Genomic DNA, 14,926 nt, shown 5'->3' with positions numbered 1-14,926 from the left:
CGTTCTTCTGTAAAATTTAAATCGTTCCGCTATCATCAGCGGCGTGGGGTTTAAATGATTTTTCAGGACAGTAACAATATTCGCGAAAGTCTGATCCGCCGGTTTATCTGGTGATAGAAGGTGCTTCAATAGCCCGTATGTCTTCGTACCCATTGAGCTTAATAAGGTTAGTGCTTTCTCATCATCTGGTACCTTATTTGCTTTACAATAAACTTCCATGCGTTCTACATACGTGGTCCAATCTTCGATATTGCTATCAAAGGTATTAATGTTCCCATGTTTAGGCATCCTTGCAAGTTTTTTAATTTTTCTTTTTCTCAAAATGGCGGCTTCCCGCGCTTGTCTTCTTCCCCTGCCTACTAAAATGGCAGCTTCCCGCGCTTGGCGGTCTTTCCCGCGCTCGTCTTCTTCCCCCGCCGACTACAATGGCGGATTCCCACGTTTGCCTTCTTCCCCCGCTGGCTGCAATGGCGATTGCCGTGCTGCTGCCGTTCTCGCCTCCCCAGCGGTTCTCAATTCCCCGACGCTGCTTTTACTCCCCCGCGGTTCCCGTGGGCATTCACGCTTCCCCTGCTGTTGCGCCTCTCAGCCCCGCATGCAGCCCGGTCCTTTACACTGGCTGCGTTTGAGTTCTCCGCGGCTCTCGTGCCTTAAGCTGCCCCAGTCGTTGCGCCTCTCGGCCTCGATTGCAGCCCGGCCCTTTTCACCGGCCGTGGTCGAGTTCTCCGCCCTTTTTTCCTCTGTTTTCCCTCCCCCACTCCACAGTCAACGCGGCCAACTTTCTGCTCGTGTCGCTGATCGGCTTACCCACCACCGTGGTAGAAGGGATGATCACTGCCTGTCGCTGATGGAGGGCTTCGTGGTCAGAATTTTTCTTTTTAACCCGGGTTCTCGATGCCTCCCGTGCGATGGTGCTCAGCAGGATGATGAGGGCGGATGCCTCTTCTCGACGCCCGTTCTGAGGACGAAGCTGCCTTGGATGTAAAACTGCCGCAGGGTAAGATCGGACTCGTCGCCACTGTTAAGTCTGTGTGTCCCAGTTATGCTTATTATAAATCACTGGACACAGACCACAAGAATAACTTTAACAGGTCTTTACTATTCGGAGGTCAGGGCTGAACTGCCCAGCAAATCCCTACACAACACTTATATACCGGTGTGGTCACCACCGGTATTACAGTATACAGCAGCCAAGAGAAAGTAGTACATCTCTTAAGGTAGTTCTCTTAAGGTGGAACAGGTTACATACACCACACTTAGCATCACAGGAATTCGTCAACCCCATGTCTCGAGTACCTGGGGATGAACCCGACATACCGGTAGTATCTACTTCAGACCCAGTAGCAGTGGAACCCGATGAACTACCCGATGAAAGGGGGCCAGAATCGCCTCTGCACCAAGAACAAGAACCTCCGGAAAGGCGCTATCCCGAAAGGGTCAGGAAGCCGCCCCAAAGACTGAATCTATAAATGGACTTTTGTTATTGAATGTACATGTAAAAATGTAATTGTTATTTGAATATTAAGGGGGTATTATTAATCTAAAAATGGAGGAATTGTAGTGCATGTGCTTTAAGTCAGAACTACTTTTTACAGCTCCTGTATACTGTAGTACCGGCAGTAACCACACCGTTATATAAGCTGTGCGCATGCCTCTGTACTCCAGTCTAGAGATTGCCCTCCTCCAGTAAAGACCTGTTATTTGTTTATGTACAGCATCCGTGTAATTATTTATCCACTGAACCACGGATCTAACAGGATGTCCTGTGGTTAATTTTAGCAGGACGTCTGGGAAACCTGTACTTCCAGGATTCCCATCCGAATATCCGCCCCCACTATCTTCACGGCCCCAACCATATAGTGTTAATCTTAACCTAACGTGTCGGGTGAGAAATGGCTGAGTTTAACTCTTCCGCCTGTTTTACACCCCATCTGATTTTACTCTCTATTGAAGTCATCCAACTGTGGATGGCACTTGGCAGGTTGTTAGGAGGGGGCACCCTCACAGGCATCATAACAGAACCTGCTCAAAAAACAAAGCTCTTCCCCCCGCAGTTAAAAGGTAGAAACCAGCAACAGAATAGAGAGGAAATTTATTTAATTGTTAGAGGTATACAACATTTTTTTTAAAGTTTTTTTTTAATGCAATTTTATTTGGTGGAGAGCTTTAACTCCCACCCCCTGCCCAGTGACGTCAAAGAGCTGGAGCCTGGTGCAGTATTAAGGAGAGAAGGGCAATAAACACACAAATACCCTCACTCAGAGTGCAAGGGACTTAACATTGGATTCTACTTATAGCAGGTAAGAGGATTTGAGAGTAGGAAATATAAAATAGTTACTGTTTTCTCTCTGTACTGATGTGTTGTTTTTCTCTCTCTCTGCAGTGATTTCTAGCAGGTTCTGAGCCATGGGGGATGATGAGATTGCAGCCCTGGTTGTGGACAATGGATCTGGGATGTGCAAGGCTGGGTTTGCAGGGGATGATGCTCCCAGAGCTGTGTTTCCCTCCATCGTGGGGAGGCCCCGACACCAGGTCCGTATTTAAAGAGGCTTCTTTTTTTAACTCTTAACTGTCTTTTTTTTTGAGGAGAGACCTTCAACTCAATAACCACTATCATCTTGTAAACCCTTCAAGAAAACAAACTGCATGTTAAATGATTGTTTGAGGAAGTGCGATCAACACCCCAGCGGCTTGTGCTTCTCTGTCTCTCTCTCTTCTGGTTAAGTAAAGAGTGAAAAACGCTAAAGGGGAAAGTATAATGCTCAAAAATTGGCAGCCCATAATCAATGCCACTGAGCGTTGGTTTTCATAGAACAAGGGGTAAAGGTTTGAAATCTGCTTAGCTTGTGTGTGTGTGTGTGTGTGTGTGTGTGTGTGTGTGTGCATATATCACAAGCTAAGCAAATTTCATCTGTGTATGTATGTATTTGATTCACAGGAGCATAATCAGACAAAAATTGACACTGAGCCAAAGGTGATATTAGGCGGGGTTACTAAGAGCTTCATCAAAAAGGTAGGATTTAAGGGGCATCTTAAATGAGGAGAGAATGAGCTGGAGAGGTTTAGGGAGGGAATTGCAGTGATCAGGGTTCAGACAGTTGAATGCACAGCTGCCAATGTTGGGGCAAAGGAAGTGGGGGGGTTGCACAAGAGGTCAGAGTTAGAAGAGCGCAGTGTTCTCGGAGGGTTGTGGGGCTGGAGGAGGCTACAGGATAGTGAGAGGCGAAGTCATGGAGGCACTTAAATATGAGGATGAGAATTTTAAAATGGAGGCATTGGTGGACCAGGAGTCAAAGTAAGTCATGGGTAGTGATGGGTGAACAGGACTTGGTGTGAGTTAGGCAATGGGCAGCAGAGTTTTGGATGAGGTCAAGTTTATGAAGGGTGGAAGATGTAAGGCTGACCAGGAGAGCATTGGAAAAGTTGAGTCTGGAAATGTGGACTTCTTTCACTGTTCCCACATTTGCATTCCTCCTCCTGCCAACATGAGCAATAAACATCCTGCCCTCCTGACATCCATTGGTAGGTGCAGAAGCTTGATCACCATAACTCAACCACTCAATAGTTGTCTTGAGGTTTGATCAACAAATAGTCAAAGGACCATAACAATTCATGACTTTTTTTTAATGTAATTTTTTTTTAATTAAGTGATTGTGGAACTCAATGTGAAGGTTATTTTCAGATACTAAGCTTTTTAAAATATTCATTCTTGGGATTCGGGTGTCTCTGGCAAGGTAGGCATTTATTGCCCATTCCTTGAGAATATGATGGTGAGCCGCCTTATTGAACTACTGCAGTCCGTGTGGTGAAGATGTTTCTACTACGCTGGTAAGGAGGGAGTCCTAGGATTTTGACCCAGCAACGATGAAGGAACGGGGATATATGTTCCAGTCAGGATGGTGTGTGTGACTTGGAGGGGTACTTGGAGGTGATGATGTTCCCATGCACCTGAAAATAGTGATATTCAGTTTATATTAAGGGACATGATTGTATTCTGCACAAACTGCCTCAAATAGGTGAAGAAAGTGGGATCGTTTTAAACACATGCCTACAAATAATAAGGTAGTCAGCAGTGTCAAACTCTGCATGTGTGTCTTTCTCTTAGATCATAGAATGATACGGCACAGAAGGAGGCTATTTGGCCCATCGTGCCTGTGCCAGCTCTCTGGCAGAGCGATCCAATTAAGCCCACTCCCCTGCTCTTTCCCCAGAGCCCTGTAATTTTTTTCCCTCCAAGTATTTATCCAATTGTCTTTTGAATGTTACTATTGAATCTGCTTCCACCACCCTTTCAGCCAGTTGTGTCATTCCAGATCACAACTCGCAGTATAAAAAAAAAAGCTTCTTCCGCCGCTGTTCTTTTGCCAATTACCTTAAATCTGTGTCCTCTGATTACCGACCCTTCTGCCATGAGAAACAGTTTCTTCCTATCTATTCTATCAAAACCCCTCATAATTTTGAACACCTCTATTAAATCCCCCCCACAATAACCTTCCCTGCTCTAAGGAGAACAATACTAGCTTCTCTAGTCTCTCCGTATAACTGAAGTCTTTTATCCCTGGTATCATTCTAGAAAATCTCATCTGTACCCTTAATGTCCTTTCTAAAATGTGGTGCCCAGAATTGGACAAATTACTCCAACTGAGGCTTAACCAGTGATTTAACTTCCTTGCCTTTGTACTCTATTTATAAAGCCCAAGATCCTGTATGCTTTTTTTAACAGCCTTCTCAACTTGTTCAAAGACTTGTGTACGTATACCTCTAGGTCTCTCTGTTCCTGTACTCCCTTTAAAATTGCACCATTTGGTTTATATTGCCTCTCCTCATTCTCCCTACCAAAATGAATCACTTCACACTTCTCTGCATTAAATTTTATTTGGCATGTGTCTGCCCATTTCACCAGTCTACGTCCTCCAGAAGTCTATTACTTTCCACCTCACTGTTTACTACATTTATGAGTTGCGTGTCATCAGCAAATTTTGAAATTATGCCCTATTAAACCCAAGTTCAGGTCATTAATATATATCAAAAAGAGGAGTGGTCCCAACACCGACCCCTGGGGAATACCACTGCACACCAGCCTCCAGTCTGAAAAACAACCATTCACCACTACTCTCTGCTTTCTGCCCCTTAGCCAATTTAGTATCCACGCAGCCACTGTCCCTCATGGGCTTTAATTTTGCTAACAAGTCTATTATGTGGTACTTTATCAAACTCCTTTTGCAAGTCCATATATGCAACATCAACCGCACTACCCTCATTAAACCTCTCCGCTATTTCATCAACGAACTCAAGCAAGTTAGTCGAACACGATTTAACAAATTCATGCTGGCTTTCTTTTATTAACCTGTAATTTTCCGAGTGCCAATTAATTTTGTCCTGGATTAATGTCTCTAAAAGTTTCCCACCATCGACGTTAGGCTAACTGTCCTGTAATTGCCGGGTTTATCCCTCTCCCCTTTTTTAAAATGGGAAGATTGTGGGCAGCGCATTTTCCACCCTTACTTTCCTCAGCAACCTGGGATGCATCCCATCCGGACTGGGTGACTTTTCTGCTTTGTTTGAGTAGCATGAGTACGGCAGTGTCGTGGTTATAAAGAAAGAAGGGAAATACTTGCATTTATATAGCGCCTTTCACAATCTCAGGATGTCCCAAAACGCTTTACAACCAATTAAGTACTTTTGAAGCATACAGGACACTTTGGTTTATCCGGAGGTTGTATGTCCGGAAACCTCGATCTACCGGCAGAAATCAGGAGCCGTTTTGTTAGGTTTTTTTTCTTCTCGTGGCTTTTTTTTCAACAGTCAGGCTCTGGAAAGTCTCTCTGAAGCTGTTGCTAAGCTACAGAGACGCTTCGAAGGTATGGGCTGACTGTTTAGAAGCTGTTGCTAAGCAACAGTGTTTGTTGTCAGATACGGAGATGAAAACCTCCGTATGCTTCAACATTAACGCTGGTATGTCCGGCAGTTTTGATAGATCGGCAACAGCTCGGTCCCGTCGGTGCCAGATATAACAAAGTTTCCTGTAGTTACTGTTGTATTGTATGGAAAGCAGTAGCCAATTTGCGCACAGTAAGGTCCCATAAACAACAATGAAATAAATGATTAGATAACCTGTTTTAGCAATGTATTTGAGGGATAAATAGTGGCCCGGACACCGGGGAGAACTCCCCTGCTCTTCTTTGAAATAGTGCCACGGGATCTTTTATGTGCACCTGAGGGCAGACGGGGCCTCGGTTTAACGTCTCATCTGAAAGACGGCACCTCCAACTTCCCTCACTTCTGCACTGAACTGTCAGCTTAGATTATGTGCTGAAGTCTCTGGAGCGGGACTCGAACCCAAATGTTCTGACTCTGAGACGAGATTTCTACCACTGAGCCACGGCTGACAATAATATTATTACTGTACTAATAATCCAGAGAACATGGTAATTTAAGAATTTTAATTATTTTTTATATCAAAAACTGGAAATAAAAAGCTGTCAGAATGTTGTAAAAACCTACCTGGTTCACTAATGTCCTTTTAGGGACGGAAACCTGCCGTACTTACCCGGTCTGGCCTATATGTGACACCAGTCCCCACCAACGTGGTTGACTCTTAACTGCCCTCTGAAGTGGCCTAGCAAGCCACTCCCTAGTATCAAACCATTACAATAAATACTACCTGGGCTGCAGTGGTTCAAGAAGAAGGCCCACCACCACCTTCTCAGGGAAACTAGGGATGGGCAATAAATGCCGACCTTGCCGGATAAAAGGTTACTGCACAAGATAAGAGCTCACGGTGTTAGGGGTAATATATTAGCATGGATGGATGGAGGATTGGTTAACTGATAGAAAACAGAGAGTCGGGATAAATGGGTCATTTTCAGGTTGGCAAACTGTAACTAGTCGGGTGCCGCAGGGATCAGTGCTGGGGCCTCAACTATTTACAATCTATATTAATGACTTGGATGAAGGGACCGAGTGTACTGTTGTCAAATTTGCTGATGATACAAAGATTGGTGGGAAAGCAAGTTGTGAGGAGAACACGAAGGGCAGGATTTTCATTGGGCCGTGGAGGCAGGATTGGTGGCGTGTAGGGGTTAAAATTACATAAACTGGCGGGCAGGCCCAAGCCCGCCTCCATCCCGCCTCCAAGCAATTTTAAATAATTCGTGTATAGTGGTCCCGTCTCCATCCTGCCTCCAAGAGGTGGGATAGGCCATTAAGGCCCTTAACAACCACTAAATTGGCTCTATAATGCCATTTTAAAAAGCCTTTGTGAGTTTAACCCTTTTCCCACGTGAAACACGCCTGTTCTGAAACACGACGGTGAAACCTGGCGGGAGCACAATTGGATTGCTGACTATCAGCTGCAGCTCAAACATTAAAGAGGAGATTTGATCAGCCATCATTTACAGATGACAGGACTTAGTTGTCTCAGGTCTGGGGGAACTTTTAGAAGGCATAACCACAGCTGTGGAAGTTTGGAGCCTGACACCCATCTCCAGTGTGACCTCCTGGGAAACCCCTCTCGCCACCTTCAATCAGCACTTCCTCAACTGAGGCATATACCAGAAGCATGGGAGCCATTTATTTCCTTCCCTTCTGGGCATTAGATGAGGACGAAGACCAGCCGCGGCACCAGCAGAACCATGAACAACAGCAGCACCAACATCAGCAGCCAAGCTGCTGCTCATCCACCTGAAGCTGCACAGGCCAGAAGGGGCCAGCGCATGGAAGCCCGTCGGCGTAGGAGATACCCCCCAAACAGGGTCTACAGACACAGGGTCAGCTACATCAACATGTCTGAGCAGCAGTGCAAAAGGCAGCTCCGACTTTCGCGAGAGGTAGTGGGTGACACCTGCGCAATGCTGCAACAAGACCTGGAGCCCAGAGGACCAGGTGGACAACCCTTACCAGTGGCCGTCAAAGTCACCACCGCATTCAACTTTTTTGCCTCAGGCTCATTCCAAGGATCAGCAGCAGACATCAGCGGCATTTCCCAGGCGGTCGCACACACTTGCATCACGCAGGTAACCGATGCCCTCTTTGCCATCTGAGGACGTGGCTAATGACGCCATTGAGGAGGCCAGCCAACGAAGCTGAGGAGAGCTACAACACCAGCCACATGTCCACCAGATCCATTATTGAGCAAACCATCGGTTTGCTGAAGATGCGCTTCAGATGCCTGGATAGATCAGGTGGAGCTCTGCAGTACTCAGCAGCCAGGATCTCCAGAATCGTCGTGGCTTGCTGTGCACATCACAACATGGCACAGCGTCGTGGCTTGCAGATTCCTGAGGACCAAGTGGCTCCTAACTTATCCTCCTCAGATGAGGAGGAGGAGGAGAGCAAAAACGAACATCTTGCAGAGGCCTATCAACCAGCGGCAGCAGTACGCAAGAACATAGCTGCCCGGGATGCAAGGAATGCACTCATCTTTGCCAGATTTGCTTAGCCTAGCCACTCAAGGACTTTTGCTTCGCATCTTCTTACCTGAGCATTGACAATGGCCAAGAACCAGTTGACTCGTAGCAATTTGACCACTATAATGACAATTCCAAGTAATCCTAAGCCCTCAATGTGAAAGTCCCATTCGCGAAATGACACACGCCACAACTACAGCAGTAGCCATCAGATTTTTTATTAACATTATTGATCTGATGGCTTTTTCACATAAAACATCAAATTTCACCCAAGTGACTACCCTTGTGACTATTTGTGCAGTATCTTTCTCTTACGCGTGCTCCTACGTGGTGCTTCCCCCCCACCCCCCGTGGCTTCAGCAGATGTGGAGGCCCCTTGCTCAATTTCCTGCTGTTCCTGTCTCGACACCTTTGGCGGGCGTCCTCTGGGATTGCGAACCTGTGAGGGCTCGTCAACAGTCTGCTGCTCCTGTGGCTGTGCAGGGGTTGAGACGTCAATCTCAGCTGGGTGTGGACTCTGGTAGGGCTCTGACCAAGGGCTCTGCAGTGGCATGGAAGTGTGAGCGCTTGGAGAGGAGCCCCCACTTCCTTGATGTCTGGCACCAACTTCCCTCACATGGGACCGGTCCCTCTCGGCGCTTGCAAGTGGCTTGAGAGCACCTTGCTGCACATCAGTGGGGCCATGGGGACCCGTATCTGCACTGGCAGTCCTACTCAGAAGGACTTCCATGAAGGTCTGGTTTCTCTGCTCAATAGATGCTCAATAGATGCTCAATAGATGCCCATCGCAGCAGTGCAAAAGGCGACTCTGACTTTCGCGAGAGGTAGTGGGTGACATCTGCGCAATGCTGCAACAACACAATAGATGTCATTCTATTCTGAGCACTCAACATGTTTTCTGCACTCTGGCAACTTATCACCTCCATGGAGGTTGCCATCCTTTCCATGGTGCTGCGTTCATGCGCCAATGACTCCACAAAGGCTCTGCTCATGTTCGCTATGGACTCCTCCATTCGCTGCACACTCGCAGCGACCCTGGAGACAAAACCTTCCAGAGACTCCTGCATCTGTTCCTGGATTTCCAGCACCGCTGATCTTGTGGATTGCCCCTGAGGCAGAGGGTCGACATGCAGCTGAGCCGAGCTGGCAGAGTCCTGTGCCCTCCGACGAGGACTCTCCATTGCTGTCCCTGGCTCCATACTCTGCTGATGCTCACTTGTGAGCTGTGATACACCAGATGACAACACTACTCTATGTCCCGAAGGTCCCACCGAGGTGTGAGTGTCTGCGCTGGTGCTGGGTGCGGTGAATTCTGCTGACGCTGCGCCCTCAGAGGTTGCAGCTTCCTCTGAGGAGTCTGGAAGCTCAGGCTCTTCCTCCTGGACAGCGGGGATGGGGGCTCTCGATGGTTCTGTGGGGGAGTAATGGAAAGAGTTAGAGATGTGAGGTCACGGTTACATGCACATTGCATATTGCAGATGATCATAAGTCCATCTGTTAGAGCTTCAGAATCATTATCAGCAACTCATGCAATGTCAATGAGAGAGATGTAAAACTATTCTGTCACCAGCTTGCTGTGATGCACCCATCTGTCCATCCTCCACTTGCGCATCATCTTCCACTCTGAAGATTTCCAGGACCGCCTCCTCCCAGGGGGTGAGCTGGGCTAATGATGGTGGCCCTCCTCCTGTCCTCGCTCTTTCCCTTTTATTGTGAGCTCTCTTTTCCTGCAATGAGGGAGACAAGTGGAGTTTGAGTGAAAATGAAGGAGTGAGTGTAGAGATTCCATAGCATAGATACTTAGAAGGAGACAAAGATGGAGTGAGGTGGCAAGACCAAGGGCCCTCCCTGTGTGTTGTCAGTTGTTTTCATAGCATCACAGTGAGGGCTGCATAGTCGAATAGTTAGGTGAATGTGAGCATAGAAAGAGAGGGAATGGGTAAGGGTGCATGGATGTCAGTGTCAAGTGGGATGTGGAGGAAGAGATTGCTAAAGCTGAGTGCTGGTGAGGAAAGGCAATGGGGATCAGATTGAGGGTGATGGGAAATGCATACTCACTTTTCCAGTACGCACAAGGTCATGAAATCTCTTCCTGCACTGTATCCAGGTTCTGCGGGTAACCATTAAGGAGTTGACCTTCTCTGCCACTTGTAGCCACACAGCCTTGGTCTGCTGGGGAGGCTTCTTCCTCCCTGATGAAGGGAAGAGCACCTCCTTATGAGATCTAGCTCCCTCAACCAGAGCCTGCAGGGCAACGTCATTGAACCTGAGAGCAGCCCTAGGTCTGCCGCTGGCCATTGTGACTCCAGGTTTTTCTAACAGTAAATGCCAAAAGGTTGGCAGCCTGCAGAAGAAGCAAGGCTTGTTGCAGACCTTAAATGCAGCAGCAATGATGATGTCATAAGATGCGACTTTCTGACTGGGAAAAACTCATTTGCCATGGGTTCCCACACGCTGGAACTCAATTGGACAATTAAGTTAAAATAGCATCAATCTCCCACATCGATTTATATTCGTGTAGATAACACGAAATGCGGATTTCACACCAACCCACCCCTGAATGAAAATCCAGCCCAAAGAATCTGCAAAGGGATACAGATAGGTTAAGTGAGTGGGCAAAAATTTGGCAGGTGGAGTATAATGTGGGAAAATGTGAGGTTATCCACTTTGGTATGAAGAATAAAAAAGCAAAATATTATTTAAATGGAGAGAGACTACAGAATGCTGCGGTACAGAGGGATCTGGGGGTCCTTGTACATGAAACACAAAAGGTTAGCATGCAGGTACAGCAAGTAATTAGGAAGGCAAATAGAATATTGGTCTTTATTGCAAGGGGGATGGAGTATAAAAGTGGGGATGTTTTCCTACAACTCTACAGGGCGTTGGTGAGACCACACCTGGAGTACTGCGTACAGTTTTGGTCTCCTTATTTAAGGAGGGATATACTTGCATTGGAGGCAGTTCAGAGAAGGTTCACTAGGTTGATTTCTGAGTTGAAGGGGCTGTCTTATGAGGAAAGGTTGAGCAGGTTGGGCCTATACTCATTGGAGTTTAGAAGGATGAGAGGTGATCTTATTGAAACATATAAGATACTGAGGGGGCTTGACAGGGTAGATGCAGGGAGGATGTTTCCCCTCATGGGGGAATCTAGAACTAGGGAGCATAGTTTCAGAATAAGGGGTCGCCCATTTAAAACAAAGATGAGGAGGAATTTCTTCTCTCAGAGGGTCGTGAATCTTTGAAATTCTCTACTCGAGAGAGCTGTGGAGCCTGAGTCATTGGGCAGGATTTTCATTGGGCCGTGGAGGCGGGACTGGAGGCGTGTGGGGGGTTAAAATCGCGAAATCGGGGGGCACGAATCCATCCCGCCCCCAACCCGCCTCCATGCCAGTTTCAAAGGAGGCGGATACCCGACCTGCGCTGGGAGCCGCCTTCCCAAGGCGGAAAGGGGATTAGTGCCAATGAACTGCCTGTTATTCCTGAAGTGTGGGATTCCCGACGGCTCCAAACCACACCAAGTTAGCGAGGCGGACCGTCGGGCTGAAGGACTTCGAGATGTCCAGTGTCCAGGTGAGTGATGGATGCATGAGTGCAGAGGTAAGTGTGTTTGGTGTGTGTAAAGTGTTTAAAGAAGTTTAATTACCTTTACAGCCTTCCTTCCTTCAGGTCTCGGGAGTCCCTCATCTCACCGGCACAGAAAGCAGAATGGCCGCGAGCTGTCAAAAGTTGCAGCATTCGGCTTTCTGTTCTGGAGAGATCTCTAAATCAGCCTCAGAGGAAGGAATTAACTTAGTGTACAGATTGTAAGTGTTTGACAGCTTCAAAGAGCTGTCAAACACTGATATTTCATCTGTCAAAAGCTCTTGACAGATGAAATGTCAATCTCTGACGACACCTGTTGCCAGGTGGCCCTTAATTGGCCTGCTGAGCCCGTTGGGTGGGCTCAACAAGGTCAATCAAGTGAAAATCGAGTGGGTTAGCCACAACTCGATGGAGGCGGGACTACAACCCCAAAAGTTGTAGTCCCGCCTCCTACACGCCTCCAGTATCAAAATCCAGCCCATTGAATATATTCAAGGCGGAGATAGACAGATTTTTGAAAAACAGGGGAATCAAGGGTTATGGGTAGCGAGCAGGAAAGTGGAGTTGAGGCCAAGATCAGATCAGCCATGCTCTTATTGAATGGCGGACCAGGCTCGAGGGGCCGAATGGCCTACTCCTGCTCCTACGTCTTATGTTCTTAAGTTGCCAGCGACATCCACTTCCCGAGAATTAACTTTTAAAAAAAGGAGGCCCTTCATCTGCATTTCCCTTTCCTCCACAATCTTTTGGCTCTGCTGAGATTATAAACTTGCTATGTGGTATTAGTAAAAATGTAGCGTTACTGATTACCATAGAATCACAAAATTTTAATGCACTCCTGATCACCAGTTTATGGCACTGTGTGTATGGATTTGGTTGTGCTTTATTTTTCTTACCGGCTAAGTAATGCATTTTTTCTGTGACAGCAGCCGTTTGTTTCCTAACCATATGTTTCTTCTCACTCCAGGGTGTCATGGTGGGAATGGGTCAGAAAGACAGTTACGTTGGTGATGAAGCCCAGAGCAAGAGGGGGATTCTGACCCTGAAGTACCCAATTGAGCATGGGATTGTGACCAATTGGGATGACATGGAGAAGATCTGGCACCACACCTTCTACAATGAGCTGAGAGTTTCCCCAGAGGAGCATCCTGTTCTCCTCACAGAAGCACCTCTGAACCCCAAAGCCAACCGGGAGAAGATGACCCAGATTATGTTTGAGACCTTTAACACACCAGCCATGTATGTCTCCATTCAAGCTGTGCTGTCCTTGTACGCCTCTGGCCGCACTACAGGTATTGTAATGGACTCTGGTGATGGTGTTACCCACACTGTGCCCATCTACGAGGGGTATGCCTTGCCCCATGCCATCCTGCGGCTAGATCTGGCTGGCAGGGACCTCACTGACTACCTGATGAAGATCATGACTGAACGTGGGTACTCGTTCACTACCACAGCCGAGAGGGAGATTGTACGTGACATCAAGGAGAAGCTGTGCTATGTGGCTCTTGACTTTGAGACTGAGATGGCCATGGCTGCCTCCTCCTCATCCCTAGAGAAAAGCTATGAGCTTCCTGATGGTCAAGTCATCACCATTGGCAACGAGCGTTTCAGATGCCCAGAGACTCTCTTCCAACCTTCCTTCCTAGGAATGGAGACAACTGGGATCCATGAGGCTGCCTTCAACAGCATCATGAAATGTGACATAGACATCAGGAAGGATCTGTATGCCAATATCGTGTTGTCTGGTGGATCCACCATGTACCCAGGTATTGCTGATCGAATGCAGAAGGAAATCACGGCCTTGGCTCCGAGCACAATGAAGATTAAGATCATTGCTCCACCCGAGAGGAAATATTCAGTGTGGATCGGTGGTTCCATCTTGGCTTCTCTCTCCACTTTCCAGCAAATGTGGATCACCAAGCAGGAGTATGATGAGTCGGGGCCCTCCATAGTCCATCGCAAGTGCTTCTAATCTGATTCCTTGAGTGGAATTGAATTGGCTCAGGGCATTGTCGCAAGTAAAATGTTCCGTTATGCAGCTTGCCTAATCTTATCTTCCCTTCTCCAAGTGGTATTGAACGTTAAAGGATACATTCCTCTTGATTTTGTTCCTAATAGTGGGTGTTCCAGTCTGCATGCTGAGAGTCTCCCAATTGTTCAGAGGCTCCTTTCCATGTCCTGCTACAAAATTAAAAGCCACTTGATTTGCCAGTTCACTATCTCAATTTCCAGCAGTTTTCTGGCTTGATCCAAGTTCTTGCATTGTACGTGTGCTCTCTTTAATCACTTTGTTGTTCCCACTTAACGTTGACTTTAAGAAGTTGGTCAGTCTGCCTAGTGTTCTACAACACCCTCTCTTTACACAGCGTTGATGTGAACTTTTGTCAATCAAATTGAGATGGTTCATCTATTGAAAGAGAAACCTAAACTATGGTTATATCCTGATGGCTCAAGATCGGCATGCCTTATTGGGGGGGCCTCTAGAAAAGCAACCCGTTGCTTGCTGCCTGGCCCCTGCCTTTGCTCCTTCAGTGCTCGGTGTGCCTGGCAGTTTCCCACCGCCCTGCGCCCCCGACCCTTAAGTGGTGCTTTCCTGTTCTGTCTAAAACCAACTATTGTACTCTTGCAACCATTTTATTCCTGTCTGAATTAGAAATAGCACCAACATTCTTTGGCTCTGTAATGCTATTTTTTTCTTTGTAATTAGGTGTCAGCTGTGGCTCAGTGGTAGCACTCACACCCCTAAGTCAGAAGGTTGTAGGTTGTCTTCGGTCCCCGCCACGACCTCTGATCCCTAGCCACCGACTCCATCCCTCTCACTGCCTGAGGCTGAACCAGACCGTTCGCAACCTTGGTGTCCTATTTGACCCTGAGATGAGCTTCCAACCACATATCTACTTTATCACCAAGACCACCTACTTCTAGCTCCATAACAT

The 14,926-nt window shown here is 47.2% G+C and overlaps 1 protein-coding gene across 1 annotated transcript; it reads left to right on the top strand.

Annotated features, from left to right (window-relative positions):
• Positions 1–2,184: 2,184 nt before the first annotated feature.
• On the top strand, positions 2,185–14,209 carry LOC147114692 (actin, cytoplasmic 2-like). Its single transcript, XM_085992541.1, has 3 exons — positions 2,185–2,300; positions 2,384–2,532; positions 12,958–14,209. Exons 2-3 carry the CDS (start codon positions 2,407–2,409, stop codon positions 13,960–13,962), a joined length of 1,131 nt encoding a protein of 376 aa, XP_085848667.1. The 5' UTR covers positions 2,185–2,300; positions 2,384–2,406; the 3' UTR covers positions 13,963–14,209.
• Positions 14,210–14,926: the final 717 nt, after the last annotated feature.

Source organism: Somniosus microcephalus, chromosome 7 (genome assembly GCF_052327205.1).
Source record: "Somniosus microcephalus isolate GS21.2 chromosome 7, FLI_Smic_1.0, whole genome shotgun sequence".
NCBI lineage: Eukaryota > Metazoa > Chordata > Chondrichthyes > Squaliformes > Somniosidae > Somniosus > Somniosus microcephalus.
Note: the sequence above shows the minus strand (reverse complement) of the source record. Positions and strands in the feature narration are given on the sequence as shown.

What these genes read in the sequence shown, in the direction of transcription:
- LOC147114692 (XM_085992541.1), top strand. Translation starts at nt 2,407, where the DNA reads ATGGGGGATGATGAGATTGCAGCCCTGGTTGTGGACAATGGATCTGGG. An exon ending in TGGGGAGGCCCCGACACCAG is followed by an intron (nt 2,533 to 12,957) that starts GTCCGTATTTAA and finishes TTCTCACTCCAG; the next exon opens with GGTGTCATGGTGGGAATGGG.